The 27,674-nt window shown below is 42.7% G+C and overlaps 1 protein-coding gene across 23 annotated transcripts in view; it reads left to right on the top strand.

The window, feature by feature from the left end:
* Positions 1-24,284, top strand: part of TCF7L2 (transcription factor 7 like 2) — a 188,558-nt gene extending 164,274 nt beyond the window's left edge. For 3 of the 23 annotated variants that reach the window (XM_068139349.1, XM_068139348.1, XM_068139358.1), the window contains 7 exons: positions 6,529-6,669; positions 7,694-7,853; positions 8,575-8,682; positions 13,419-13,467; positions 14,026-14,076; positions 15,458-15,530; positions 21,183-24,284. In XM_068139349.1, the coding sequence (XP_067995450.1) occupies positions 6,529-6,669; positions 7,694-7,853; positions 8,575-8,682; positions 13,419-13,467; positions 14,026-14,076; positions 15,458-15,530; positions 21,183-21,612 (1,012 nt within the window). In that variant the 3' untranslated portion in view covers positions 21,613-24,284. Of the gene's footprint in view, positions 1-6,528; positions 6,670-7,693; positions 7,854-8,574; positions 8,683-13,418; positions 13,468-14,025; positions 14,077-15,457; positions 15,531-16,125; positions 16,200-17,107; positions 17,130-18,878; positions 19,302-21,182 lie in introns of those variants that run through there. The other 20 variants (XM_068139351.1, XM_068139350.1, XM_068139359.1 and 17 more) reach the window with 16 other exon arrangements.
* Positions 24,285-27,674: the final 3,390 nt, after the last annotated feature.

Raw genomic sequence — 27,674 nt, 5'->3', positions numbered from 1 at the left:
ATGCAACTCAAAGCAGAATTGTTGCACAGAAAAATGCATCCCACTGCTTGTGCATAAAATCAAGGCAGGCAGATGACATCCAGTTAACAGAAACATGTCAACAGTGAAGTAAAGTGAGAGTGAGTAAGAGAGAAGCCCCTGAGACAGCCAGGAACAAAAAATTAGTTGTCCTTAACAAGTTAAGACTCATCATTATATTCTGGCTTGGAGCCATAAAAGGAGACAGTAGTGTATAATGAGCTGCTTAGAATTTTTAGGGTGTTTATTGCAATTCATGGAATACTTGTCTGGAGAAAAAATACGAGGGGCCTGTCTTAGGCGAAGGTGAGGGGTGTGCATACACGTACACAGCCTTGCTTTTTGTCTCTGGCATGAGCCAATACGTGCACACATGGCTCAGGCACACAGGCAGAGTGATGAATAGATTTAAGATATTTATCCTTTGTTTCAGCCCAGAAACTTCCCTCTCGGTTTCCCATACATGGGAACACCCTCTGGGCAGACCGTGCTCTGATACATGTTTTGACTCATGTCTTCTCATGCCCACCGTATCAGCTGGAGTGCCTGAGCTCAGCCGTGGGACAGCCCTTGCCCCAGGTACCCAGTGTGGTTGGGAGATGGCACTGGTGTGCCCATAGTTGGCCACACTTGCCTGCAGACGTGCCATTTGTTGCTGGCGCCTGGGCAGCAACCCATCAGGGCCCTAGTACAAGCCTGTGTGGGCTTTGCCCAAATGTTGAGGCCAGAGCAGACCCCCTCACCCCTCCATTAATGCCCTTCCTGAGACTTCCTTTTAAAGTAGTTGCTGCCTTTTCCTGTGTTATGGTATAGACCTTTGCAGGATATAGAATCACAGAATGGCTCAGGTCAGAAGGGACCTACAAAGGTCGTGTAGTCCAAGCCCCACCCCTGCAGTAAGCAGGGACATCCTCAATTAGATCAGATGGCCCAGAGCTGTGTTGAGCCTCACCTTGAGTATCGCCAGGGATGGGCCCTCAGCCACCTCCCTGCGCAGCCTGTTGCAGTGTTCCACCACCGTCATGGTAAAGAACTTGTTCATATATTGCTTCCCAACCCTGAATATTCCCTAAGCTTAGTGTAATTACAGTTCATTAGTTAGAATGTGCTTATGAATAGTTTATAAAAGGTTAATGGGTGGCTAATAGTGATTTTCATAAATGGTTTAGACTATTAAGGTAGTGTCTTCAGGTTGTTTTAACTATTTGCAAATCTCTTCTCTGTTTGTAGCGTCGCCCCACTCACTTCATGGGCATGCAGCATGCCTAAAGTATTTCTGGATCATTTGTTCCCCCACTATAACACACTCTCAGTGTAAATTGAGACAGCATTACAGAATACAGAACTAACCAGGTTGGAAAAGACCCTTTGAGATCATCAAGTCCACCCTGTCGCCCAACACCATCTAATCCAGTCTCTTCCTAAACACCTCCAGTGATGGGGACTCCACCACCTCCCTGGGCAGCACATTCCAATGGCCAATCACTCTTTCTGTGAAGAATATCTTCCTAACATCCAGCCTAAACCTCCCCCGATGCAGCTTGAGACTGTGTCCTCTTGTTCTATTGTTGGTTGCCTGGGAGAAGAGGCCAACCCCCACCTGGCTACAACCTCCCTTCAGATAGTTGTAGACATCAATAAGGTCTCCCCTGAGCCTCCTCTTCTCCAGGCTAAGCAACCCCAGCTCCCTCAGCCTCTCCTCACAGGGCTGTGCTCCAAACCCCTCCCCAGCTTTGTTGCCCTTCTCTGGACACGTTCCAGCAAGTCAACATCTTTCTTGAAGTGAGGAGCCCAGAACTGGACACAAGGTGTGGCCAGTCAAGGTGTGGCCTAGCCAGTGCTGAGTTCAGGGCAGAATGACCTCCGTACTCCTGTTGGCCACACTATTCCTGATCCAGGCCAGGATGCCATTGGCCTTCTTGGCCCCCTGGGCACACTGCTGGCTCATGTTCAACTTACTGTCAGCCAGTACCCCCAGGTCCCTTTCTGCCTGGCTGTTCTCCAGCCACTCTGACCCCAGCCTGTAGCACTGCATGGGGTTATTGTGGCCAGCGTGTAGAACCTGGCACTTAGCTGTGTTCAATCTCATGCCATTGTACTCTGTCCATCTGTCCAGCCTGTCAGGGTCCCTCTGCTGCACTCTCCTACCCTCTAACAGATCAACACCTGCCTCCAGCTTGGTGTCATCTGCAAATTTACTGATGATGAACTCAATCCCCTTACCCAGGTCACCAGTAAAGATATTAATCAGGATGGGGCCCAGGACTGACTAATGGGCAAACAGTGAACCCATTATGCAAAAATCAGCTGCTGTGAGAGTAAATAATTTAGCAGAATGACGCCATACAAACACTACAGAGCAGTTAAGTGGTGAGCAGTGGAAAATACCTTCTGTAATTGAAATTTCAGGGGAAATTCACTTTACTCAAACACAATTATTGAGGGGTAGTGTAGTCAGTAACTCAAAAACTAAAGACTCTTCTGCCACTCTTACTGTCACACAGGTCAATATCCTGGGAAATTTAAGATGAACCCATACATAGCCCACTGAAGTTCATAGGATTGTGAGAGCAACTTTGGGTTCTGAAGCATGTTTTTATAGTCCAAACATAGGAGGAGGTATAGAAGTCCAAAAGGCAGCCTTATGACTTAGAGAGAGAGGTAGAAAGAGAGAGATTCAGTGTGAAATAATGCATGGTCATTGATAACAATTTTCTTGGGGAAATTGCCACCCTGAAAAGAACTACTGAGCTGTAGCTGCCTGTTGATGAGGGCTGCCATGTTTCTGAAGGTTAGAGCTCAGTGGGTAAAATCCCAGCCCAGCTGCAGGCAGTGGAGGCCTTGCCATCCTCCAGGCTTTTACACAACAGGCATACATAGGCTTAATCTCCTCTGCTGCCCTTCCTCCCCATTTGGTCTCCCATGTGCAAATAATCTCTCCTAAATGGTAACTGGGAAAAACATCTTCCCATTTCTGTAACTGGGAAAGGGTTTTACAGGTTTTGCAGATTCTCTTCACCTTCATAAATTTTTTATTAGCTGGAGGTACTTAAATCTTCATCAAAAGAAACAAATTAAATACCCCCTCTGTTTTTTGTTGGATTGGTTTCCTTTGAACATCACAACTATACCGCAGTCTACCATGTAGGCAAAGTTGTGTAGGCATTTTGCAATGTGTTTTCATTTTTGACAAGATCCTTATTAGAGAAGCAAATCTGTGGTCCAGTTATCATGGCCACATCCTGGGATCCTCTTCAGAAGCTTAACAAGTGCTATTTTTTGGCCCTGTTAACTTCAGCTCTAACCAGTCTTTTGTGATACCTGGGAGTCCTTCTCCACTGATGAGTCTAAAGTTACTCAGACCCACTCTCATAGGCATCTCTCCTTGTGCTACCACTGCACCTCAGCTCTTCTTTCTGGCAAATGCCCAGTGTTCTTCCTGACGAGTCCTCATATCAAACAAATGCAGCACTTCTTGCCAGCTCTTCTGAAGGGGGCTTTTCATCTCCATCTCCATCCTTCTGTGTCCTGTTGTCACTGGCTCTTGGTCCAGTTTGAACCCTAGCTAGCCCCAGCAGCATAGTCCTCTCTTGAATGCTGGGTCTTGCCAAGGACAGGCAGTCATTCTATAAGATGTGTGTTAGCTTTTATCTGTGTGCTTATACTGCCTCCATTGAGGTCAGGATTTTGCCATGGTTTTTGTTTTCACCCATGTTTGTGTGGTGGGTTTTTTTTACATGAAAGCTCTTGCTGTCAGTTTTTGCTGTTTGCGGTGTACTACGACCGAAGGCCTCAGTCACTGTGTCAACAAACCTTTAAGTATGTTCAGTCAAAATACACACAAAAACACAGAGAGGGAGATCAGAAAAAAAATTACTAACAGGCCTTTTTTGTGTCTTGGTGAGGTAATTCTATGGCAGAAGTAGGACTGGGACACCAGTGTTCCCACAGCCTCACCATTGCCTTCTGTTGTCACCTGCCATGCACCAAAGCATTTCCCCAAACTTACTTTTTTTCCCCAGTTAGTTTTGTCAGAGAGTGAGGAAGGTGTTTTGACCATCCTCTTAGAGGTTTGTATCTGTAAGCCTTTAGCAGAAATAGAAATAGCCAGTTTACTGCCCATTTTCCTCTTCCCCTGTCTGCCATCATACTCTCTTTTCATAGATTCATAGAATGCTTTGATGTGGAAGGGACCTTAAAGACATTCCAGTTCCAAACCCTCTACCATGGGCAGAGTCACCTTCCACTAAACCAGGTTGCTCAAGGTGTCATCCAACCTGGTCTTGAAGACCTGCAGGGACCTCCCTTGGCAACCTGTTCCGGTGTCTCACCACCCTCACTGTAAAGAATTTCTTTTTAATACCCAGTCTAAATCCACCCTCTTCAAGCTTCAATCCCCTTGCCCTCTCACTACAAGCCCTTGTAAAAAGTCCCTCCCCAGCTTTCTTGTAGGTCTCTTTCAGGTACTGGAAGGCCTCTATAAGGTCTATAAGCCTCAACTCTCATAGCCTGAACCCATAGGGAAGGTGTTCCAACCCCCTGATCATCTTTGTGGCCCTTCTATGGACCTGCTCCAGCAGTTCAATGTCCTTCTTATGCTGGGGACACCAGAGCTGGACACAGTACTGCAGATAGGATCTCACAAGAACAGAAGGAAAGAATTGCCTCCCTTGTGCTGCTGGTCACGCTTCTTTTGATGCAGCCCCTTGCTGCCTTCTGGCTGCAAGCTCACATTACCAGCTCATGTTGAATTTTTTGTCAGCTGACATCTCCAAATCCTCCTTCTTGAGACTGCTCTTGAGCCACTCCTCTCTCAGCTTAAATGTGTGCTTGAGATTGCCCCAACCCAGGTGTAGGACCTTGCACTTGGCCTTGTTGAACTTCATGAGGTTGGCTTGGGGCCACCTCATAAGCGTGTCCAAGTCCCTCCGGATGACATCCCTTCCCTCCAGCATGTCAACCAGACCACACAGCTTGGTATCATCTGCAAACTTACTGAGGGTGCACTCAACCTACTGTCAATATCGCTGACAAAGATGTTAAACAATACCCTCTGTATGCCATTGGTTTATGGAGCTGTGATTCTCTACAGTGTCAACAATTTCACATTCTCCCTGTCAATCCCTGCTCTTCCCACCCCTGCCTTTAAAGACAGAATACTTCTTTCTGTCTAATGATAGTGAGTACTACCAGCTGAGAGACAAAGATCCTCAGAGCTTGTAGAGGACAGTACCTCTTGTTCATGACAATACTACTGTGTCATCTTATGAATGTAGAGAATGTCTGGGCAGTTGAGGAGGGGGAGGGTGTTAAACTCAGTAATGGAATTTGTAAGGGGGGGATGGGGAAGAAACCCCATTATATTTTTGATACACAGGCTACTTATGCATGGTATATCACCTCATTGTCTGTTGATGATAGAAGTAATTCTTTCTCCCATTGCATATTCCATATTCTTGGACTATTTTATTTGTTTCAAGACGGTTCAAAATCTAGGATGAGAGTGAGGATTTGCAGTGATAAAAGACCTTGTCATTTGCCAACCACTTAAGACTTGGAATTTGGGGGGGAAGTTATTTCTGAGCCAGAATTTTAGGCTATATTCCATTCCCTGGAAACATTTTGGCTTCAGTGGGGATTTCCTAAGGGAAAAGCAGTCAGTCATAGTGTGCTTTCCTTATTCACTGTAAAAGCTTTCACAGACTGTTGAGAAGTAATGATAAGAACTCAATATTGCTTTTGAGAACTGTGTTCATTTTGTTTAAAAAGCAGAAAGTCTGACTGATTGTGCCATGTTCATGGTGTGGCCCCAGCAAAGCAATTGGATTCATGCAGAAGGGGTTTCACATCCCTCTGAATCCAGTTGCAGGACTGGGGCCATGTGTGTGATCATAAACCATAAAGCTGGCAACATTTTTTTCTCTTTAGAAAGGCTTAATTCTGCCATCTTCCTACCTTCTGCTAAAGCGGAGTGGCTTTGAGATTTACGAGGCACAAATAAATACTTTGTTTTGCTCCATCAACAGATGTAGCTAACGAAGCACCTCATTAGGATTATTAAAAATACATCTAGATTGTCTTGGTATTCATACTTTATTTTGCAGTCAGTATGCAGTGAAAGATCTCATCCCAAATTCACAACGTTATTCAGAACTATAAAAATCGATTCCTCAGTTGCCACAGATAATTTCTTAGCAAATGAATGGACTGGTGGATTTTCTTGCAGGTAGCTGAAATTCCACTTTCATCCAAGTTCATCCAGTTGAATTTGCCTTTTGCTAAAGATGTTAAAAATCATGATGTCTCATGTCAGTAATGATAATGAAGGGGAAGATTTGCTTTAATGACATTAGAAGAGTCATTATGTTTAATTTATTGCTAATTAATGCTGCCAGCTTTCATATGCTTTGTCTAGCTGTCATGTGCTTGTTCTATGCCTTTTTTTTTTATTATTAATGTGTGTACACATCCCTCCCCATTCATTCATTTTTATTCTGACGATTTACACAGCTTTCTCTCCTCTAGGTTTCCTCCACACATGGTCCCGCCACATCATAGTTTACACACAACTGGAATCCCTCATCCGGCCATAGTCACACCAACAGTCAAACAGGAATCTTCCCAGAGCGACGTCGGCTCGCTCCACAGCTCGTAAGTTGTTGCTTCCCACATCTTCTTTCTAAACCATTGCCTCTGCATGCATGGCTTTTAATATGGTCTGGGCTTGTGGGAATCATAGAATCAATAGGGTTGGAAGGGACCTCAAGGATCACCTAGTTCCAACCCCCCTGCCATGGGCAGGGATACCTCATGCTAGATCAGGTTGGTCAGCACCCCATCCAGCCTGGCCTTTTAAAAACCTCCAGGGATGGGGCTTCCTCTATCTCCTTGGGCAACCTGCTTCAGTGTCTCACCACCCTCATGGTGAAGAATTTCTACCTAACATCCAATCTTGCGTTGTGTGCTCTAATTGATATGAATGTGGTTTAGCTACCACAGTGTGTCTCGATAAGTGTCAGTGTTTCAGAGCCATTCTTTGACATGGACAAGTAGCTATGAATGAATTTCATTCATTTTAACAAGGAAGTGGAATTTTTTTGATCAAGATTCAAACTTCTTGATTGGCTTTCCTATTACTCAGTACCCAGTTTAAAGCTGTGAGTTAATGGATACACAACAGGAGACAGTAAGTTAGAGCATAAATGGCTTGTCCAAAGCTGCAGAGAGAGGTGGCATCAAGTTTGGGTTTGAACAGAGCAGAGCCCTGGGTTAGCTCTGCCTGCAGTGCTTCTGGTGCTTTTTGCCTCTCCTTTCACAAGAGTGGCAGAAAGACAGTGTTTTGGTTCCCATCGATGGGATGAGGTATCAGTATTTCCTTTACCATTGTGTTCACAAGCCCTCCCCATGAGCCCATCTGCCTGGGGGCCCATGTCCTTCCAAGGTGGTTCTAGGGGCTGAGAGGGTACTTGGTGATACTGCATAAACATGAGGTGGGTTTTGTTATAATGCTCTTTAAACTGTACTTACACAGCAGCCAGGGTGAAGGCTCTAGAGAACCTTCCGGTCCTCTTCCTAGAGATTTCTGAGGATTAATGCTAGAGAGATTGAGGGGATTCATTTAATAAATGCACAAGGGTTCTCACTGTGAGGTTTCTGTCATATCTTTACCCTTCAGAAAACATCAGGACTCCAAAAAAGAAGAAGAGAAAAAGAAGCCACACATAAAGAAACCTCTTAATGCATTTATGTTGTATATGAAGGAAATGAGAGCAAAAGTTGTAGCAGAATGCACATTGAAAGAGAGCGCAGCCATCAACCAAATCCTCGGTCGAAGGGTAGGTAACGAGGGTGAAGCACAAGCAGGAACTGAAACTCAGTAGGGTTCACCCCTTCTGAATCACTGTTTTCCTGACACTTTGGTAGTGGTTAGGGAGGTTACTAAGGATAGAGAGGTTACTAAACCAAAAGCCTTGGTTTAGTGTTTGGTGTTTGATTTTCACGGACACTTTTTGACACTTCTGTCCACAGGGAAGAGGGGAAGTTAATTACTAGCAACGTTATTTCAGTGTTATTTCCATGACCTGCAGATGGAAAATTCCCAGATTTTCATTTTGTCCTAAACGAAGCAGAAAGGTAAATGGGAAGGAAAAAGCCTTTGTGCACAGCACCTGTGAGAGCCAGAAGAGGAGAGGGGGTGCCAGTGAGGAATGGAGGTGGAGACTTTCAATAAATCTATTAACTGAGATCTGGTTCAGGACAATTGTTTCAGCTTCTGGACCCTCTCCCCAGGTCTTTGCTTTTGTTTAGTTTAAACTAATCAGGAGACAAAAGGTCTGAGTGAATGTAAATGATGAGTTGTGGCTCAGCTGAGTTACCTGGAGGTATAATCTAGAGTTATAAATAAAATATGAATGTCAGCATGCTGTTACCTCCTTTTTTTAATGAAAATCAATTCTTGGTGTTATTTGTATATAAATATCATCCTGCACTTTAAAAAACCCAAAAAAACCTACCACACTTGTGCTTTTTGTTTTGTCTTTCTTTTCTTCACCTCAGTGGCACGCGTTATCCAGAGAAGAACAAGCAAAATACTATGAACTAGCAAGAAAGGAGCGACAGCTTCACATGCAGCTGTACCCAGGCTGGTCTGCACGGGATAACTATGTAGGTTCCTATGTAGTTGGAATTTTTTCTAGTAGTAGAGCTTGTAGAATCATGGATGTGACCTACAACCACACATTGCACACAAGCACTACTTGGGAAGCGTGCCTCGGGATCCCAATCTGGTAACAGCAACGGACGCTTTCCTCTGCGGTACTAAAACTATTGGGGGATAATCCCCAACCCTCCACTTGGAAGAGGCTTCCTGGTTGGGACTGGTCAAAGGTTAGAAGTGGGGCATGACAGTAGAGCTCTGTGAAGAAACTCTTGCCATCCCTTTTACCAGTGTCTGGGCATGCCATTTGGCTTGCTGGTCATTTTCAGTTTCACTTTTTAAAACAGAATTAAAAATTCCCCTAGTGTGGCTCCTCTTCTTCCCACCAAAAGGATGAATAATCAGTGTCTTGTGCTTATCTGTGTGAGAGTATGGTGGAAAGTGGAAGAATGACTTGTCCTAGCTTCAGAGAAGGACTGGCAAAACCAAAAGTGTGACTCGTTTGAAAGTCTAACTCTCAAGTGGGGTTAAATGAATTATTCCACGCTCTGCTGTTGTAGAGTTCAACATGTTTCATGGCCGTGTTATATTTTTGTTTTGTCTCCTCCCCTTCTCATTTTTGAAGAAGTGTTTTGTACATGGAGTCCATGGAGTTAGATCGAGTCTGACTTTTAGAGAGCCTGCTTTGTAGCTAAAAGTGGTAGATTTTTTTATTTTTGTCTGCTGAAAACACAAGGCCAGGATTTGTAACCACTTACTAGTAGTGTATAACCCCTACTTCCATGAAGGGTAAGCAGTGCAGCTGGTAGTAAGTGTTTGCAAGCCTAAATCCATAAACTCTTGACAGATTTGTGGATTGGTGGGAGCTCTAAGCCCTCTTTAATAGGATTAGAGCAGCAACTTGATTTTTTTTTTTTAATTAAATCACCTAAAACTCTCGAGGTCTTTAACCATGGAATAAACCCTTCTCCCTGCCTTCCAGGCAGAATTCCTGTAGGTTTGAGGACCTACTAGAAGCTGTAAGGTTGATGTCAGCTATGTATAGTGCTAGTGTTACACATTTAGGTTTGGTTGAAGTCTGTCTCTTCCATCATCATCACCATCACTGCCTGTTTGCCCATAAATATCCTGTTTTGTCGTAAAACACAGAAGCTGTGTGCTTGGTGTCTGGCAACGTTCACCTCTGTAAGAATCTGCATTTTCACATGTGTGGATGGAAAGAAGCCAATTTAGGGTCTGCTGTGAAGCCTAGAGCAGCAGCAGCTCTGCTCTTCCACGGTTCCAGGGGTGGAGAATACACGCACTCACTTATTTAGCAATATGAAAAAAAATCTTCTTAAGTACAAATCCTCCGTTTGTGATCATCTCCTCTTTCCATTGGGCTCTGCCTTGCTCCCTCCTTTGTTCACCATTGCAGGTGTAGCTGTGCATACTCCTCAGAGGAGACCTCATTAAGCCTGATGAGACACTGCTCCTGCTTAAACACATTTTCTTTTTTGCATAGTCTGGCCTTAAACTGTCAGACCATTGAGGTAGTTCCTCAGCACTGTGCAGTGTCATCTTCTTGGGTGTTCAAAAGGGAGTCTAGGCTGGACTGAGGTTTCGGGAATGCTCATTCTGTGCAGTGACTGTGCCACCAACAGATGGGCATGTACAAAGCCTTCAGTGTTTAGGACCTTTTACTTTTGTCCTCACCGTATGAGCACTGAGAAACCCTTTCTTCTCAAGCTAAAAAGGACAGGATAAGAGAGTCAGCGCTTTCCCTGCGGCTTGATGCTGTACCCCCAAGTGACCTTCAGGGGGAACCTTCCTGCCTGAGGAGAGCACAGTACCTTTGCATCACACATTGCATCATCCACAGGATTTATTTATTTCTCCTCTTCTGAGTCTTTCAGAGCTCTCCTCCTCTCTCAGTGTTTTGTAGGGTCTTGAGCCTTTCATGAACCTACGCAGCGGAGCACCTTTGGGCTGCCTAAATTGGTTAAATTGTTAGGCATCTCACATCAGGCTCAAGAATGAGACCAGTTGTAGTCCAGGTCTTCAGAAACGGGAGCAGTGCTTTCAAGAAACAGCTTTCAGCCTGCTCTTAAAGAAGAAAAGAGGATTCAGGGAGTCCCTTGTGGCTTGTTGGTGTCACAAGGCACACTTGCTCTTTCTGAGATCCCATATAAGATGTTAAGGGGTGTGAGTGCTGGACTCAGAGGTATAGGGTCCAGTCACCTCATCTGCCACTTGTCTGGAAAATTAGTACCAACCAATGCTGCAGTCCTGTCAAAACCCATGTTGGTTTGCCTCTGTAGAGGGAGCTGCCAAAATGATGAGCATCTGGATTTACTGCAGCCTAAGCATTTGTGTAGTATGATGATGGAAAATACTGCAGACCACCTGTCCAAATCTTAGAAGGACAGTCTGAGACAAAGGCAAAATAGTATCTTCTGCACAGCACTTGAAAAATGCTGTCATAATTCTTATGTTCATGTGTGAATTCAACTGTATAATCAAGCATCTTCTTGTAGCACAGAAATTGAACAGGTGAGTCCTCTCACTATTTTCATTGAAAAGGATGTAAAATAAATTAATGAGACCTCTGCCAGTTCTTTGTTAGGAACAATGTTCAAAGCTTGTGTTGAAAAGGTCCCTGGCTGACAACTCTATATCAGCCATTTTTAACAGTTTTCTGCCTAAAGGAGTTACTGTACTTCATTACCTGGCCTGAAAAGTCTGTGAAGGGCAGGTGACTCCTGACCTCTCTTCTGACTGGTCCTTATGTTATAAGGTCTTAAACTGAAGTAGCACTTCAGTTCCCAGACCTACTGGAAAAATTAAGTAAATTTGCAACAGATACAGTCTTCTAATTATGCAGGTGGCTTCCTTGAGCTAAAATAAATATCAGGGTTTTTGTGCTGAGGCAACTGTGTTATTTTGCTTATGTTGTTGGAAAGCTGGAAAAAAATCCACTGACTTTTCCAGAGGTACTGTCAATCTAGATCAATATGCAGCAAGGTTTGAGCCTCTCTGGACTCCAAGATATACTATGTTTTTCTCTATTTCATTCTTAGCTTATCATGTTAGACTGATGGCTGCTGAAGCAAGTAGCTTAAATCAACAACTCTCCATATCCCCCGAAATTACTTCAGAGGTGTTGGAGATGATTTCTCAGCAGCATCCAGACTGCAGGTTTATGTGCATGTTGTTTAAAAATCCTTTAACATGAACACTGCACACAACTTTTGCCATCACAGGAAGGCTTTCTTGAACTAGACTGTACTTGTCACAGGCTGGACAATAGGGTGGCAGTTAACTACCCTGAGCAGGAAAAGCCAGGGAAGAAGTAGAGAAGCCTTGTGCCAGAAAGCCGGCTCTTGGGGAGGGAGAATACAATGAAAACCATGAATCAAAGTGCAACATTCACACTGGGGGAATTTCTTACTAATGTTTCAGGGAATGCATCATAGTGAGCATCCAAAGTGTTACAGTGGATGTACCAAGCAGAAACCCATCTTAACCATTTAGTTAGGAGTCAGACCAGCCCGCAGATAATGAAGTCTGTCATGTGGGAGATCTTCTTGGCTCCTCCAAAGATATGTCCAATCCTTTAGAAGTCCTGTGAGATTCCTTTTTCCAAGATGTGGTTGTCCCCTCTTGACCACAAGGGACTGCTGGTCTGGTGTCTTTTCACCAACTTCTCTTACTAGTGTATCTTCAAAAACCAGGATTTCTTGTGCTGTTCAGGGTTGATGCTGCTGGCCTGAAAGTTGTTGCTTTTAGCATCTGGGGAGCTGTGAAAACAAAATGACTGTGTTTCCTACACTGGCCTTTTTGTATTGCTGCAAACCTTGTTACTCAGTTTAGAATAGTTTTGTTTAGAGAATAGCTTGTCTCTATTGAGCTACGCTTACTACTTTCAATTCTTCTCTTTGAAAATGATCATTTGGTTTCCACAGAAGTTGGGCTCCTGGTTGTCTTCTCACACTTTAACAGGGAAACAGAAAAAGGGCCTTTCTCCATCCAGTCAGAAACTGTAACAAACTGCATCATCTTAGGGTACAATATTTGGGCAAAGGGACACAGTTTAGCTAAATGCTGCTGCTTGTTTTCCTTGTGATAGACCTGAATGTAGGAAAAGTCTTAGTATTTTGTACTTGTCCTGGCTTTGCTTCCTGGGTTGTCAGTGCACTTGCAAATCTCCAGGTTAGGAGTTGCTGCTCGTTACTGTGGCTTCCTTGTCTGCTTTAATGTTTGGATTAGGTTGCTGAGAAATTGCAGGGTCTCAATCTGACCTCCCTCATGCTCTCTACCAGCTTCAGTCTTCCTCTTCATCCCCTTCTTGCCCCTCCAAAATGTGCCCATGAATCATTTTGATACTTCTGGATGCTGAAATGTACAAATGTCAAACCGGTTTTGTCTTCATGATGATCTTGTTTCAAAAGAAACATCTTTCAAGTTCTGTCCCTTTCCCTGCTGCTGGCTGTGGCTTTGGTGGGTTGTTAGTGTTAGAGCGGGGGCTGCAGTGAGGCCATCCAAAAAGTCATGGGGTGAGCAGGCAGAGACATCCCCAGGGTGCAGCATCCCCATGGGGCCATGGAAACCTCCCTGAACTGAAGGTAAGCCAGTGCCTTGCTTCGGTGTCCTCCCCATGGAGCGTTCCGCACCAGCCTCATCCCTGTTGCTTGGTGCCCTCTCATAAGGACATGCATTTTGGGTTGTGTTTTAAATCCTTCTCATTTGTGTGTGTTTCCTGCAGGGAAAGAAGAAGAAGAGGAAAAGAGATAAGCAGCCAGGAGAGACCAATGGTAAGTAAAACTAAGTCTAAACCTCTTGCTTAGTGGAAGTGTGGCAATCCCGGAGTGACACTCCTAGGTGTGGGGGAGGTGGGCACAAGTCTCTTGGCCTGACAAGGGAGCCAGTCCCTCTACTAAGACAGCCTCTCATTTTTTTAATGCACTCGTTACACGTTAATGCCCTTCTAAAAACTAGTAACCAAGCCACTGCATGTCAGAGCCTCTCGTGACGTTAGCTGAATTTGTACGTAGCCCTCTGCCAAGCCTTTAACCGCAGAGCCGTAGCTGTAATGCCTGTGCCAGCCGTGATAGAATTGTCCGCTTCCGTGGTGCCATCCGCCTGTGCGTTCCCCGCGCGCGTGTGTGTGTCCGGTGTTCAATTTGGGCCGTTCCTTGTGTGTGTTCTGATGCATGCCTTACAGTGGTAAATCGCACCCATTTTAAATTAAGGAGGTTTGCCATTCTATGTAGGCAATTAGAAATACTGCATAGGCAATCTGGTAGTCGATTTCCAAGAAGCCCTGACTTAGTTTTTTTGAAGCCTTTGTATAATTTGTTCTTTTTTTTCAGAACACAGCGAATGTTTCCTAAATCCTTGCCTTTCACTTCCTCCGATTACAGGTGCTAACGTCATTTTGAGTCATTTAAAATAGTTTTATAAACTGCTTCTTAATAATGAATTTATTCTATATCTATATATATATATTTATATATTTTTTTCCTGCCATTATAGATTTTAACATTAAACACTTTATGACATTAAGAGAGAGAAAAAAAACAAACCAAACAAACAAGAAATCAATTGCCATCCGCGCATTTTGATCGCGTTTTATTATCTCTGTAGCTTTATATCTATTACGTGTTTGACAGTAACTTTGGAGTTTTGTTTTGCTGGGTTGGTTTTTTTTGTTTGTTTTGGTTTTGGTTGTTGTGTTGTTTTTTTTGGGGGTAACAGTTGCTATTAAACCAGTAATGCAGTAAAAACAAATAACAAAAGAGTTGTACTAACTGTGCAAATTGAATATGCAGTATTTCTTTAAAGAGACTGATACAAAGAATGGAAGCAAGTCAGTAATGAACCTCCTTAATCTAATGGCATTTTTCATGGCTCCCACTAAGTCTTCTCACATTAGCATGCATAAGCATTTTTTTTTTAATTATTATTATTTTTGGTTTGGAATTCTTTTTTTTTTTTTCCTTTTTCTTTCAATTCTTTTATTTGTTTTCTTTTCTGCTCGAGCTTATTCACCGCAATCCACTAGCTGCACTAACTCAGCATCTTGCCACGCTTCACATTTTACTTTCTGGCTGATACTAACATACTCATTCCGCAATCTGCTTATTCTTATCCATCCTTTTAAATACAAATTAATAAAAACAAAACCCCAAATTGAATGTTATTCTAAAAGCTGCATTATCCCAGAATATATAATTTTCTTTCTTTATGTTTTTTTTTCCTTTCTTTTTTTTTTGTTTTTTCCCCCTCTTATTTTGTATCTGAGTTGAAGAAAAAAGCATGTTCAGGATCTAACTTCCATACTCAGCTTCTTTTCTTCTTCCTCCCTCCCCCCCTCAAAAAAAAAAAAAAGAAAAGAGAATAAAAAAACCCCAACCCAAATAAATCTTGCCTGGAACGTCCTGCTAGAGCAGCAACAAAGACTTACCTCTACCTGCTCTTTTAAAAGGGAAAGAAACAGTCCTTTATAAAGGGATACTGCAGCTTTAATTGCAACAGCTAATCTCAAGAGTTGAATAAAAATGTGATTATCACTTTTCTTTCTTATTTTTTTTTTTTAAACTTTAAAATCAAAAGTCAATATTTCGCAATTAATAACAAGGACATTGATTTTTATTCCCTTTTTATTTTTATTTTTTTTCCTTATTTTTATCTTTCTCTTTTTTTTCCTCCCCTTTTCTCTCTTCCTCTCTCTCTCCCCCCTCTCCCCTTTCCTTTTTTTTTTCCTCTCTCCCTTTTCTGCTCGCTTTTCTTGAACTCATTCAGACCTGAGCGCTCCTAAGAAATGCCGAGCGCGCTTTGGCCTTGATCAACAGAATAACTGGTGCGGCCCCTGCAGGTGTGTATAGTTTTCCCAGACTCGCTATGGCTGATTTGCAGCTGGTTTATTTGGTACTTTCCCCTTTTTTTCCTGCCTTGTTGCTTTGTAGCTCTGTGTTGTGATCTAGAAGACACAAGGGAGTGGGACACTGCCATGAGTTATTGTCTCTCTGAAAGGGTTTTGGTTCTTTTTTTGTTGTTGCTGTTGTTGGTTGGTTGTTGGTTTTTGTTTTTTTTTGCCTTCCTCTTTGCTGCTGCTAGCCAAAAACCCACTGTAAAACAGCATCAGCCTTATGCCCATCTGTGGCTCAACCACGCTCCTGCCCTCCAAGCCTCCACCCAAGGAAAGTTGCTCCTAAAGCCCTTGATATCACGGCATTGAGTGCAATACTGACATCAGACAAACACAGGGCTGTGTCAGAGACCTTTTTTTCGGTTGACTTTTGGCTCCTTGTGAACGTCCTGTTTTCTTTCCTGCCCTTGGTACGAGGGGAGATTACCAAATAAAACTGAGGTGATTGAAAGCTAACCGTAGCTGTAGCTAAGATGACGCAGACCAAATGAGCTCTATCCACCATTGTGTTGTATTTTTTGTGTTTACCTTATGCTAACAGATGCAAATACTCCAAAGAAGTGTCGGGCATTGTTCGGGCTTGACCGACAGAGTTTATGGTGCAAACCATGCAGGTATAATACTACCCATTAGGCCTTTGGGGAAATAAAAGCAATCTGTCCTCTTAGTGCATTTGTGTGATTTTATTTTTTTAATCTTTTTTTCCCCCCACTCCCCACCTTTCTCTCTCCCACAGCATCAATTGCTAATAATCTTTGATCTCTGGAATTTCTTGCTAATTTAATGCCATTTTTCTCTCTTTTCTTTACCAATAACCTCTCCCTGGTGGTAGAACTGGGAACAAGAAAACTTGAAGTCATTAAACCCGGCAGGTTTTTGGGGTTTTTTTAATGATTTTTCCCCACCTCCCCCCCCAGATTGTCTGCAAAATGAATGTTTGGCTGGACATCTGTATTTTGTCTTTTTCATCTGGGTTTATGTCTGCTGCCTCCCAAGGCTTTTCAAAAAGGTTCTGGGATGGCAGCAGTAGTATTTTTCTCATGAAGAGACATACAACAGCCAGTGTTTACAGCTGATGTTGTACTCTTCTTTTTTTTTTTCCTTTTTCCCTTTTTTTCTTGTGTGTTATCTGCAAAATCAAATAGCTACCTGTAGGCTTCCACGCCTCACTGAGGTTTATGCAGATATCAGGTTTTTAAATGATCTGATATCCCATGTTTTCAGGTCCTAGAAAAACTGTTCCATAAATTTTTATCCCAACAAGCGAGCTGTAAAAACGCCTGAGCTCTAGGCAAAACTAATTACAATCTCAGAGGACAATTTTCCGGCGCTAAAAGGAGACGAAAGACCTCAGAGAGCCCAAATTACAACAGCCCATGTTCTACTGGAGTTTAATTCCCTGTATAACTCAGTACGTACTTCTGTCTTGGTGGAGGGATGCCGAGTAGTTCTTTTCTCATTCCTTTTTCCTTATATAATCGCACTTGGTTAAATTTGTTGTTTCTTTGTTCTGATACAAGCAGTCTTTGAATTTGGAATATTATGATGGTAGGTATTTCAACCCAAACCACACTCTGTGTGTAGTGATTCCTCTCCCACATTTTCCCCCCTCTTATTCATGCCAGTCCCATGTGCTCCATCTCATTTAGAATGTAGATCAGATGTCCATCGTATTTTGTGTATGCACGCAGTCTTGTTTGTGCTTAGTGTCGAGGAAAACACGGACTGAGGGTGGGCTGTACTTCAAAACACCAGATAAGGCGCCAGAAATGTTCCCACCAAATTGCATATTGTCCCATTCAAGGCCTGCTGGTACCTGGGCTTCAGGTCTTTTAGGTATCAGTACCAGTGCGCGTGTTAAACAAGCTTTGACAGCAGCAGTTTCTTAAATCTTAGAGAAAGTAAGAGTTCTGTCCAGAAGAATTGGGTAGCCACTTCACTGTGTCAGGAGACACAAGTGTCTCATGCTAACAAAGGGCTTGAATGATGTGTTTAGTTAGGCTTCGTTCTGTGGTTAGTTCACTACACACTACTGGCAGGTATTTGTGTAGTCTAGAGACAGAGTATTCAAAGCATGTCAGGCTCTGTATGCCAAGTACCACAACTGGGGGCACATCATGTTTGTGTTGCTTTGTCTTTCCCTAGCTGCTTAAGTAAATAACACATTCTTAAATCTCCATTTTATCAGCAAGGGGACTTCTCATTCAGTCTGTACAATGCTTAGGTTACATTTGAAACACAAACTCTCTCTAAACTTATGCCAGATTTTGGTCATAAGTCTTTGCAGCACGTCAGAGACAACTTCAGTGGTGTAGCTGATAGCTTTAGACTTGCTGATAAAGAGTCAGCTGCTTTTCAATTTATTTTGGTTTTTGGTTTATGCATGGAGGCATTTTATCAGTAGGTACTAGAGCATTTCTCTCCTAGTTCTGGTCCTCACCATTATAACATCACATTTGCTAGCATAGTAGCATTTCGTAGCATGTCTTAGGCAGATATTTGCTACTACAGTAGAAACAGATATCCTTGCTCACAGCAACTGAATAAATCCTTATCGTCCTCTGTGGCTTTTACCCATGACAGCTGCAGCATTACAGGTTTCCTGATGCTGTCCTGGGGCTAGTTTCAAGGGCAGCACAAGTCAGGTCAAGTCTGTTGGTGTTCACTGGACTGATGTAGCAGGTGATGCTTTCAGAGCAATGCACAAGTGAATAATCCTCACGAGTGCTTCTGAGGGGGCATATGTAGTATTTTTGTTCCCACTTACTGGCAAGAAAAATGGAGGCATACAATGTTTCTTGGATGTCTACATACTCCCTTTCACCAGAGCTGCTTGGTGATGTTCACTTCTGGTGCAGGGCTCGGGGGTTTATCATCTATGCCTTTCTGTCCCACCTAAACCTGACACGTGCACGACCACAACACATGGTGGGAATGGCAGAGGCTGAAGTAATGTCCCTTCCTTGAGCCATCTGCTTTAAGTAAATGGCTTTTTGGACGAAAAGTAGCCACAATAGTATAAAGAGTTTAATATACAGCAGAAGCAGAGGAAGCATTCTGCTCCCTTAATCCTAGTCAAGGGAAAATTGCTTCAGGTAGTAGACCAGTGGGTTTAGTTTTTAAAAGGTTGGTAACTGCAGAGTCAAAAGGTCAGGTAGATCTGATTTAAGTCTCCTTTGCCATGGGAACTCTACCTTCCAGGCCACAGAACATAAATAGTATTTTTAAATAATTCTGAATTTTTGGCATACTGGATTCAGACTGCCTCCAGTGAAATAATTAACTGCCTTGTAGGTTCAGAGCAATCCAGTTGAATGGCTTCTGGACCATCACCAGTGACACAGGCAGAACGTGGGTTTCTGCTTGCAAACTGTTTTAATTTGGGGATGGAGAAGAGCCCTGCAGTCTCCAAATTAAGAGGGAACCCACCTTTCCACACAGGTATTATCAGTGAGCTTTGTGAAGCATCACTGTTCTGCTTTGCTACTGGAGCTGTACAGAAGGTCCAAACACAAACTGTGGCACTGGTAGCACTGCACAGATGAAGCTAAAAAGGGGTGAGAGAGAGGAGAGGGTAAGGGAGAAAGAGCAGCAGAACTGTCCTTAGCCAGGAGCGAGAGGCTTCCCACATTTTGTCAGATGTAGTGGAATTAACATGTTCTGTTTTGAGCCCACCAAATTAATATTTTTTTTCCTGTCTTTTAACATTGCCCTAATAAAGCATGGATTCCAGCCTTCATTTGCTCTCTTCTATCTATCTTTCCCTTTCTATTTAACATTTAAGTTGCATGGTTGTCTTTAGTTTTTTAGCATGTATTGATCTGCAGGCTAACGTGGTTAAAACTAATAGCCCTAACCCCTTACCTTGCCATGTGGAATGAGGAGCTGAGCCTCAGAGCAGAGCCCAAGTCTCTGGAGGGAAGGGGAGTCATGGCGCTGGTCCCTCACTGAAGCTGGTGGAAAGATGGGGTTCCAGGTTTGCTGTTCCCTTCCTGGGTATGGGAGATGCCATCTTTTAACTCCAGGATCAAGCTAGTTAGAATCTCCCTTGCGGCTGAGAAGCATCTAGTCCCATTGGCTAGACAGCAGACCGTGGTTTAACCCAAAGCAAACACAGTTTCCATACATAGGAGAGAACGCTGACAGCCAGCAATGGAGCTGGGGCACCTGCATGAGTGGGGAACGTCACCCAGCAACCCTGAGCTGATCTGCCATGCTTGGGCACTTCTGATGAGGTTGCTGTGCTAGGGCGAGGTATCCACTGGAGAGGGAGAGCAACCTACTCCTTCACATTAGTGGCTGGAGCTTAGCCGAGTGTCCCAAGCTTATGTGGCAGAGCTGCTCCAGACAGACTTTGTCATGTTCCTCGGGCTGTGTGACAGCTATTCAGCACTTCCCATGGAAAGTGTGCTCATGAATAGGAGGGCTGGAGAGCCATCATTAGGGTCAAGGTGGCCACTGAATATCATTCTGCTAGATGCTGTGGTTGTTTGCCTCATTATTTATGTCCTGCTGCAAGAATCGCCTTGCATATACTTGGCAAGAGAGATGATGTGAAACTCTCATCTGTTTTCATTGCTCCTTTACATTATTAAGTGGACAGAGGGAGGAGAAAAGATCTCTGTTGGGTCGCTTATTTGAAGATGAACGGCTCTTGCAAGACTCCTATTCCCTGCTGTGAAACAAGCTCCATGTTGCTCCTCACTTTTGTACCTGTCATTGTATGCTTCACCTACTGAAATTGGATCCCACTCTGGAATGACATGGATAGCCTCTCAGAGGAAAATACCCCAAAATGCAGGGCAGCTTCCCCAAATCTACCACTCTCCCCTGAAACAAAAACAGAGTCAATTTAAAGCCACAACCTGCAGGCCATACAACCAGTTATTCTTGTTATTTTGGATCATACTCTGTTTATCCTGTTCTTTTCCTGGTTTGCTTTTTTTCCCCCCCCTCTTGTTTACTTTGTTCATTTCGTTTTTATTTCCCCTCTTTCTTGTTCTCTCTATTGTATATCCCTCTTGTCTGACTGACATTTCTGGATTTGGTGTGGTTCTTAACAGAGGAGAAAGCAATGAGCAGTAGTTTGAAGCCATCCTTGCCTCCCAAGGGCAGCACATCGTAAGAGACGACAGGTGATGCAGGTGTAGAGATAGCCCTGTTGAGTTGGACAGCAGTATGGGACATCTTGAGACACCAGCAACTATCCAAAGATTTTATATTTTAGAAGGGTTAATTTTCTTCCTTTTTTTTTTTTTTTTTTCCCCTGGAGGAAAGTTAAGTTTGTAGATTAGCACAGTGGGCTCCAAAAATGTCATACCTGAATTGCTGACTATTAAAAGTAACTAAGGAAAGGAGGCAGCCTGAAGAGGAGGGGGACAAGGAGACAATTGGTGAATCCTTTCCAAATCTGTTAGCCAAGGGGAAGTTCCCAAGCGGGCCCGGTGCCGAGGACACCCTGCCAGACCCCCCAGGACAGCACGTGGGTGCCGCCTGCGCAGAGCCCAGAGTAGCTAACTGACAGCTCTTTGCTTTAGAGAACTGTCTGCATCGGCATCTCTGCCCTTTATTCACAGAGAACTCTCTCCCTGTTTCTAGGAGAAAAAAAAAGTGCGTTCGCTACATACAAGGTGAAGGCAGCTGCGTCAGCCCACCCTCTTCAGATGGAAGCTTACTAGACTCTCCTCCGTCCTCCCCCGCCATGCTCGCCTCCCCCTCCAGAGACTCGAAACCACAGACTGAACAAACGCAACCCCTCTCGCTCTCATTGAAGCCCGACCCGCTGGCACACCTGGTCATGATGCCGCCGCCCTCCTCTCTCGTCCTCGCCGAGAGCGCTGCGAGCAAGCCCGGCGCCCTGCCTGCCGCCGGCTGCCCCAACGGGGCCCTGGACCATCCACCGGCCGCCCTCTCGCCGGCCGCCGCCGCATCCCTAGCACAGCCCTCGACGTCCTCCTTGCATTCCCACAGCTCGCTGGCGGGGACACAGCCCCAGCCGCTCTCCCTCGTAACCAAGTCCTTAGAATAGCTTTAGCCTCGTTAGCCCTTTCAGTTTCCTTTGGGGGGGGGGGATGGAATTCTGTTGGGATTTGGGGTTTTGTTTTGTTTTGTTGCCTTTCTTTGTTATTATTTTCGTTTCCTTCTCCTCGTCGTCGTCCGCTGTTCGTCGTCGTTTCTCGGTTTTTGTTTTTAATTCGTGCCATGTGGCTACATTAGTTGATGTTTTATCGAGTTCATTGGTCAATATTTGACCCATTCTTATTTCAATTTCTCCTTTTTAAATATGTAGATGAGAAAAGCCTCATGATTCTGCCAAAATTTTTATCAACAGCTGTTTAAAGTCTTTGTAGGCGTTTAAAAAATATATATATATACATAATTGTTATGTAGTTCCAATAGCTTAGTTTTAAAGACTGATTTTAAAAAACTAAAACAAAACAAACAGGAAAACAAAAAAGAAAAAAAGGAAAAAAAAAAAATAAAGAAGCAACCAACAGAGAAAAGGAAAAAAAAAAAAAGGAAAAAGGGGAAAAAAAAAAAGAAAGAAGCAATTTTGAAGCAGCCCTTGCCGGAGGCATTGGTTCTTTATTATTTGTATTAAATACGAGCTCGCGAACCAATCATTTTCCACCTGGTTTTTAAACCTTTAAAGGGCACAACGAATGCGGTGCCACTACTACTACTACTACTTCTTTTCATTTTTTTTTCCCTTTATTTTTTTTTCCTTTTTTTTTTTTTTGGGTGGTTTTGTTTTGTTTGGTTTGTCTTCCCCTCTTCCTCTTTTCTTCCTCTCCTTCCTCGTGTGAAACAGCCTTTCTCGTGACGTTTACTCGTTATTGTTTAAATGTACAGAAACAAAGGGGTTAAAAAAGAAAAAAGCAAACGTGTTAATATACCTTGTTCCATGGTGTTGTTCCTTTTTACTTTCCTGGGGGAGGGGGAAAACGCTACTCAACAATTAAAAAGTATCACAACGCTATTGGACCAGTAGTATTTATTGCTTTAGAAATTGCTTGTTGTTACCTGTATGTTGTCCCTTTATAAATGGTTTTTGTTTGTTTTCCTTTTGTTGTTCTTCTTATTTTCTTAAAACATTGTATAAAGTTGTTTTGGTTCTCTCTTTTTTGTTGTTGTTGCTTGTTGGTTTGTTTTTCTTTCCCCTGTTTCCTTTAGTGTAAGCATCTTATATATAACAACTCATTTGTACAAGGTTTTTAAGTTTATATATAAATGTGTATATATATATTTTTTTCCCCTGGGATTTTTGGGTTTTAATTTTTCTTGTCTGTTTGCATTTTTATTTTATTTTACTTTATTTTATTTTACTTTATTTTATTTTACTTTATTTTACTTTACTTTATTTTACTTTATTTCATTTTATTTTACTTCATTTTATTTTACTTCATTTTATTTTACCACTTTGGTGATTTTTTTTTTTGTGATTTTTTGGGTGATTTTTCTTCTTTTTTGTTATTTTTTTAGGGTGTTTTTTTTTAGGGGGTGAATTTCATTTTGTGATTCTTTTTTTTTTAACTGATTTTATTTTGTGTTTTTTTTATTTAAACTGATTTTATTCGATTTTTTTGTCTGTGTTTCAGTTTTGTTTTGCTTTGGGTTTCTTTTTTTGGCCTCTATGAAAACACAGTTGCCACCAAATGGACATTCACTTGTTTTGTTTGGGTTTTTTTTCCCAAGGATCAATAGTGTAAAGAGGAAAAAAAAAAAAAAACCCACAAAAAAGAAAGAGAGAAAATTGCTTTAAAAGCCATTACACATTGAAAAAGGAAGAAAAAGCAACACTTGAAAAATTTAGCATGGGAATTTTTAGCAGCGCCGTTTGAAAAATAGCAAGGTCCAAGTGTCTCCTGTTCAGATCTGCAGCTGAATCCCCTGTGACATTAGGGACTGTAGGCTGTGTGCAAGAATTTTTGTGCCAAAATTCTCAGTGACTTTTACCTTTCTCCCACTGACCTTTTTTTTTCGTTTCCCTTCTTTTTTTTCCTTCTTTTTTTCTTCTTTCGTTTTCTTTCTTTTCTTTTTCTTTTCATTTTCTTTGTTTTTTTCCTTTATTTTTTGGGTGTTTTTTTTTTCCTTTCTTTTTTATTTCTTTTATTTTCTCGTGGGTGTTTTGTTTCTTTGTTTGTTTTTTTTTATTTTAAACCAATGCTGTAATTTTTTTGTTCATCCTGTTTTGCTGTGATGTTACATAGGTAGATATGTATGTAGTTTTAATGTCACCTATAACAGATGTGTTTGGTAGCAGATTGTCCGGAAAGCATTTAAAATGAAGAGGTATTAAACCCTTAAGGGCCAAATTCTGTATATTAGATTATTCATGAAAGGAAAAAAAAAAAAATCAGACTGCCACTTTTATGTACACTTACTACATACAGGTAGGTAGCAAACTTAAAACAAAAACACAAAAAAAAAAAAACCTAGGCATGTTGATGTTGCAAAAAAAAAAACGCTGTATAAAGCTGAAAAATTGTTCATCTGTTCATTCAGTGCCATTGTAGTTGACATGAAGCGATTGTAAAACTGTCTCAGATTTTTCTCTGGTTTATTAAGATGCTAACTATAACATTTTTTGTGAATACTTTGAATGTTTCCTAACAGTTGTGATGTTACTGTTCCGTTTTATGCTCTTATTCCGATTTTCATTTTTAATGGTTTGGAAGCCATTTTTTTGTAATGAATAAATGTTCATGCTGTACAGTATCTGTAGCATGCAGTTCTGGATTAATAAAAGCAACTTAGTATGTGCAGAGAATGACTTGTCAACTCATTTATGCCTTGACTGCTTGTTACTCTGGCCACAAAGATTTACAGCCTGAGTGGAAAACTTCTAAATTGGGAAAATCACGGCAAGTTGCAGCCAGTTCTAGGTGTGACAAGTCCTCTTTCCTTTGGGTTTCCATGCTACCACCTGCTGAATTCATTTTGTACCAGCTCTCTCCCTGCTCAGCGAGTTTTGCATGAGTAGCAGTGGTTGAAAATACTTCTTATTTAAAGCAAGTTTGACAAAAGACAAGTTGGCATGTGAGCTACAGGAATGTGATGGAATCATAAAATTCTTCCTCTTGGAAAAGACCTCTTAAGATCATCAGGTCCAGCCATTGACTTGACACCACCATGACCATTCAACCATGGCCCAAAGTGCCGTGCCTACATCTCCATGTTGTCCCTTTGTGTGAAGTTATCTTGGTGAGGACAGGAGACCAGGAATGATGGTACCTTAATTGTAATATTTTTGTTCCACTTGATGGCCCCACAAGGCCAGGCTGATGCCCTGTAAAGGTCACACAGAAGAGCTTAGGCAGCCCTAGTTAGTCAGAGTCTTCTGCTGGGTTTAGAATTTATCTCCTGGATAGATTTGAGTCTGGCTTTGCATAATATTTTTTAATTATTGTTATTTATTTATTTGATTGGTTATTTCCTTATTTGTGCAGTGAGCCCTTATAGTTCAGCCTGCTCTCAACACTGAACATTCAGCATCCACCCAATGCAGCAAAGCCTGCAGGTGCTGCAGGATGACAGTGAATCTGCACATAAGAATTGTTACTAAATGGGTGATTTGTTTGGTTGTTTTAAGCTAAGTCGGGATTTAAAGCTTCGTCACTTCCAGGAATCTCTCACAGGTGGATGTCACCATAGCTTCAGCCCTCTTGGAAGAGCTCAGCCGGTGTAATTCCTACGAGGGCACTGGAGGGCAATGGAGTGCAAAGGTCTTGGAGCAGGCACGTTCCCTGCCGTCATGCTTGGGTAATGCACTTCAGTTGGTCTTGACAGACTGCGGGAAGTAAGTATTATTCATTGTGTGGGAGAACAGGTGGCGTGGTTTTCTGCCGAGACCAGGGAATGGGGACATTTCTGGAAGCCCTACCCCAGCGCTGAGACTGTGCTGCCCCTCACTGTGGGGTCTGATAAAATAAAAACTGGCTGCGCAGTGACTGTTGGCTGCGTAAGGAATTTGCTCTGTCGAGAGCCTGGGAGGTACTGAGTGAAATGTTAAATAATGTTTAAACAGAAACCTGTAGTATTTTAAATTGCTACCACATTTTTAATGCCTGGTTTACAAGCCAGAAGCTTTTGTTTTGTTTAGTTTCAAATGTGTTAATATGGGGTAATAATATACAGGAGTATTGCTTCATATTTCCTGTTAGAAGGATTAAGTCATGGTAAAGTTTTTACCAGGCTCCATTAAGGTCCCTTGATCCATGACCTGATATTGTTTCTGTTGTGGTCTAACATGACACCTTGCTTGGCTTCAGTGGAACTTGTCCCCTTGACACCCACAATGCGCATGTGGGCAGTGCTAGTTTGATGCCATGCTGTGACCTGGATAAAGCTGTTGCTGCAAAAGCCTTTGCAGAAGATGCCGAATTTTGCTGTTGTTGGTAGCCAGCAAATTGAATGTGATGTTCAAACTACTCCTGCTATTTAAGGTTTCTAGGGAATGTGGTGTGTTTTTCTCCTCTCTTAAACATTTTGACTCTTGTTAGAGCATGGTCATCCATCAGCCAGACATGTGTTGTATCTTTGCCGGGTATAACTGCTCTCCTCTAATGTAAACCATAGTGCTCCAGGGAGCTCTTTGAATGCCATGATTCAAAGGAGACACCATCAAGGCTTGCTTTACTAGCGAGCCTTTGGAAAGAAGAGTCCAAAAACACTTCCTGGACAAATTGGTTTTCCTTCTGTGTGTGCAGTGAGAGAGGCACATGTTGGAGGGAGGTGCCAAGCAGAGTCGGTGAGCGGTGGATGACTTGTGCTGCTTCTTTGCTGTGGAAAACAATTCTATGGTCTTGGGAAGCAACTGCTTGGGCTGCACACCGTGCATTGACTGCACTTCTTAATGAGCTTATGCCTTCAGATTTGCCTCCAAATTTCTCAGGACCTGAGTGCAGTCAAGGCTTCTGAGAGAAAATTACCATTACTTGCATGTACTCCCTTCATGCCTGGGAGTTACTGCCAAGGAACCCATTGGGCCAGGTACACTGGAAACATGGTGGAAAGACAGCCTTTCCCATGCACAGCAGGGTGAGCAACTGGCTATGGGGACATGCATGGACTGATCAACCCATTCACCCCCAGATCCACACAAGTGGAGGCAAGCTCGGGTGAGGGTTGAAGTCAAACCTGCAGGCCCTGTCCTGGTACAGGGCTGCCAGAGGACAGCACGGGGCCCCGCGGACGGTAGGTAATTCGCTGCAGCTGTTGCTTCTGTCTGTTTTCATGGGATAAGCCAAGGAAGCAAATCAATGTATTGCCTGTTTGGGAGACATTTATTTTCCATTAGATTTGTAAATCTCATCTGTCACTTGCTGTATGGAACTTTTAAAAGTTTAAGTAATTGCTGACTCAATACAGCAGTGCCACATGGTTTTAAGCTTTGCTTAAAAGGAAAACAAAAAAGAAGGGGGGAAAGTGGGGTGGGGGGAGCAATCTTTAGAGTCCTGTTCACTTCATGAGACCATCAAAGGATGTAAAGAGAATTCAGAGTGAAAGAGTTGCATTGGCCATTGCAACAATCATGGAAAAATAATCATGATAGTAATGAGCATGTGTGACAGTGCTGCCCAGCTATGTCTGGCATGCACATAGGAGTGCTTTACCACCCAAGACTCTGGGGTAAAGATTTTGGGTGCTGTTCTGGGAGAGATGCTCCAGCAGAAGACTAAATTCAGTCTTCCAAGCTTCAGTGCTCTTGGTTGGACAGGAAGGCTAAATGTCTTGAAGCCTTAAAACCATGAATATGCAAATTTGCTGAGAGATTGTAGTAATTGCTATATTGTGAGAAGGAGTAGACAGGTACCTTGGCATTCATTTTAAGATGTTGTTGGAAAACATCCTGAGACCTGTGAGGCAGAGCAGCTAACAAGCGAATGCATCCCAACCACCCATCATTGTCAATAATGTCACCAGCCTGTTTTAAGTATTCCCTCAGGACAGGGATCTGCCAGCCCCTGGACAGATTTTCTTCAGGGATCAATCCAAAAATATTCACTCATGACTTGCATCCGTGTTCTACTTGTTCCTTTCTTCTTTTCTTTTGAGGTTGGAAATTTGTTTAGTCTGGGGTGAGGAGTT

Source organism: Melanerpes formicivorus, unplaced genomic scaffold, assembly GCF_026170545.1.
Source record: "Melanerpes formicivorus ecotype bairdi unplaced genomic scaffold, bMelFor1.0.p_v2 SCAF_6, whole genome shotgun sequence".
In the NCBI taxonomy this organism is placed as follows: Eukaryota; Metazoa; Chordata; class Aves; order Piciformes; family Picidae; genus Melanerpes; species Melanerpes formicivorus.
The sequence above is the reverse complement of the archived record's forward strand: the minus strand, read 5'-3'. Positions and strand labels throughout refer to the sequence as shown.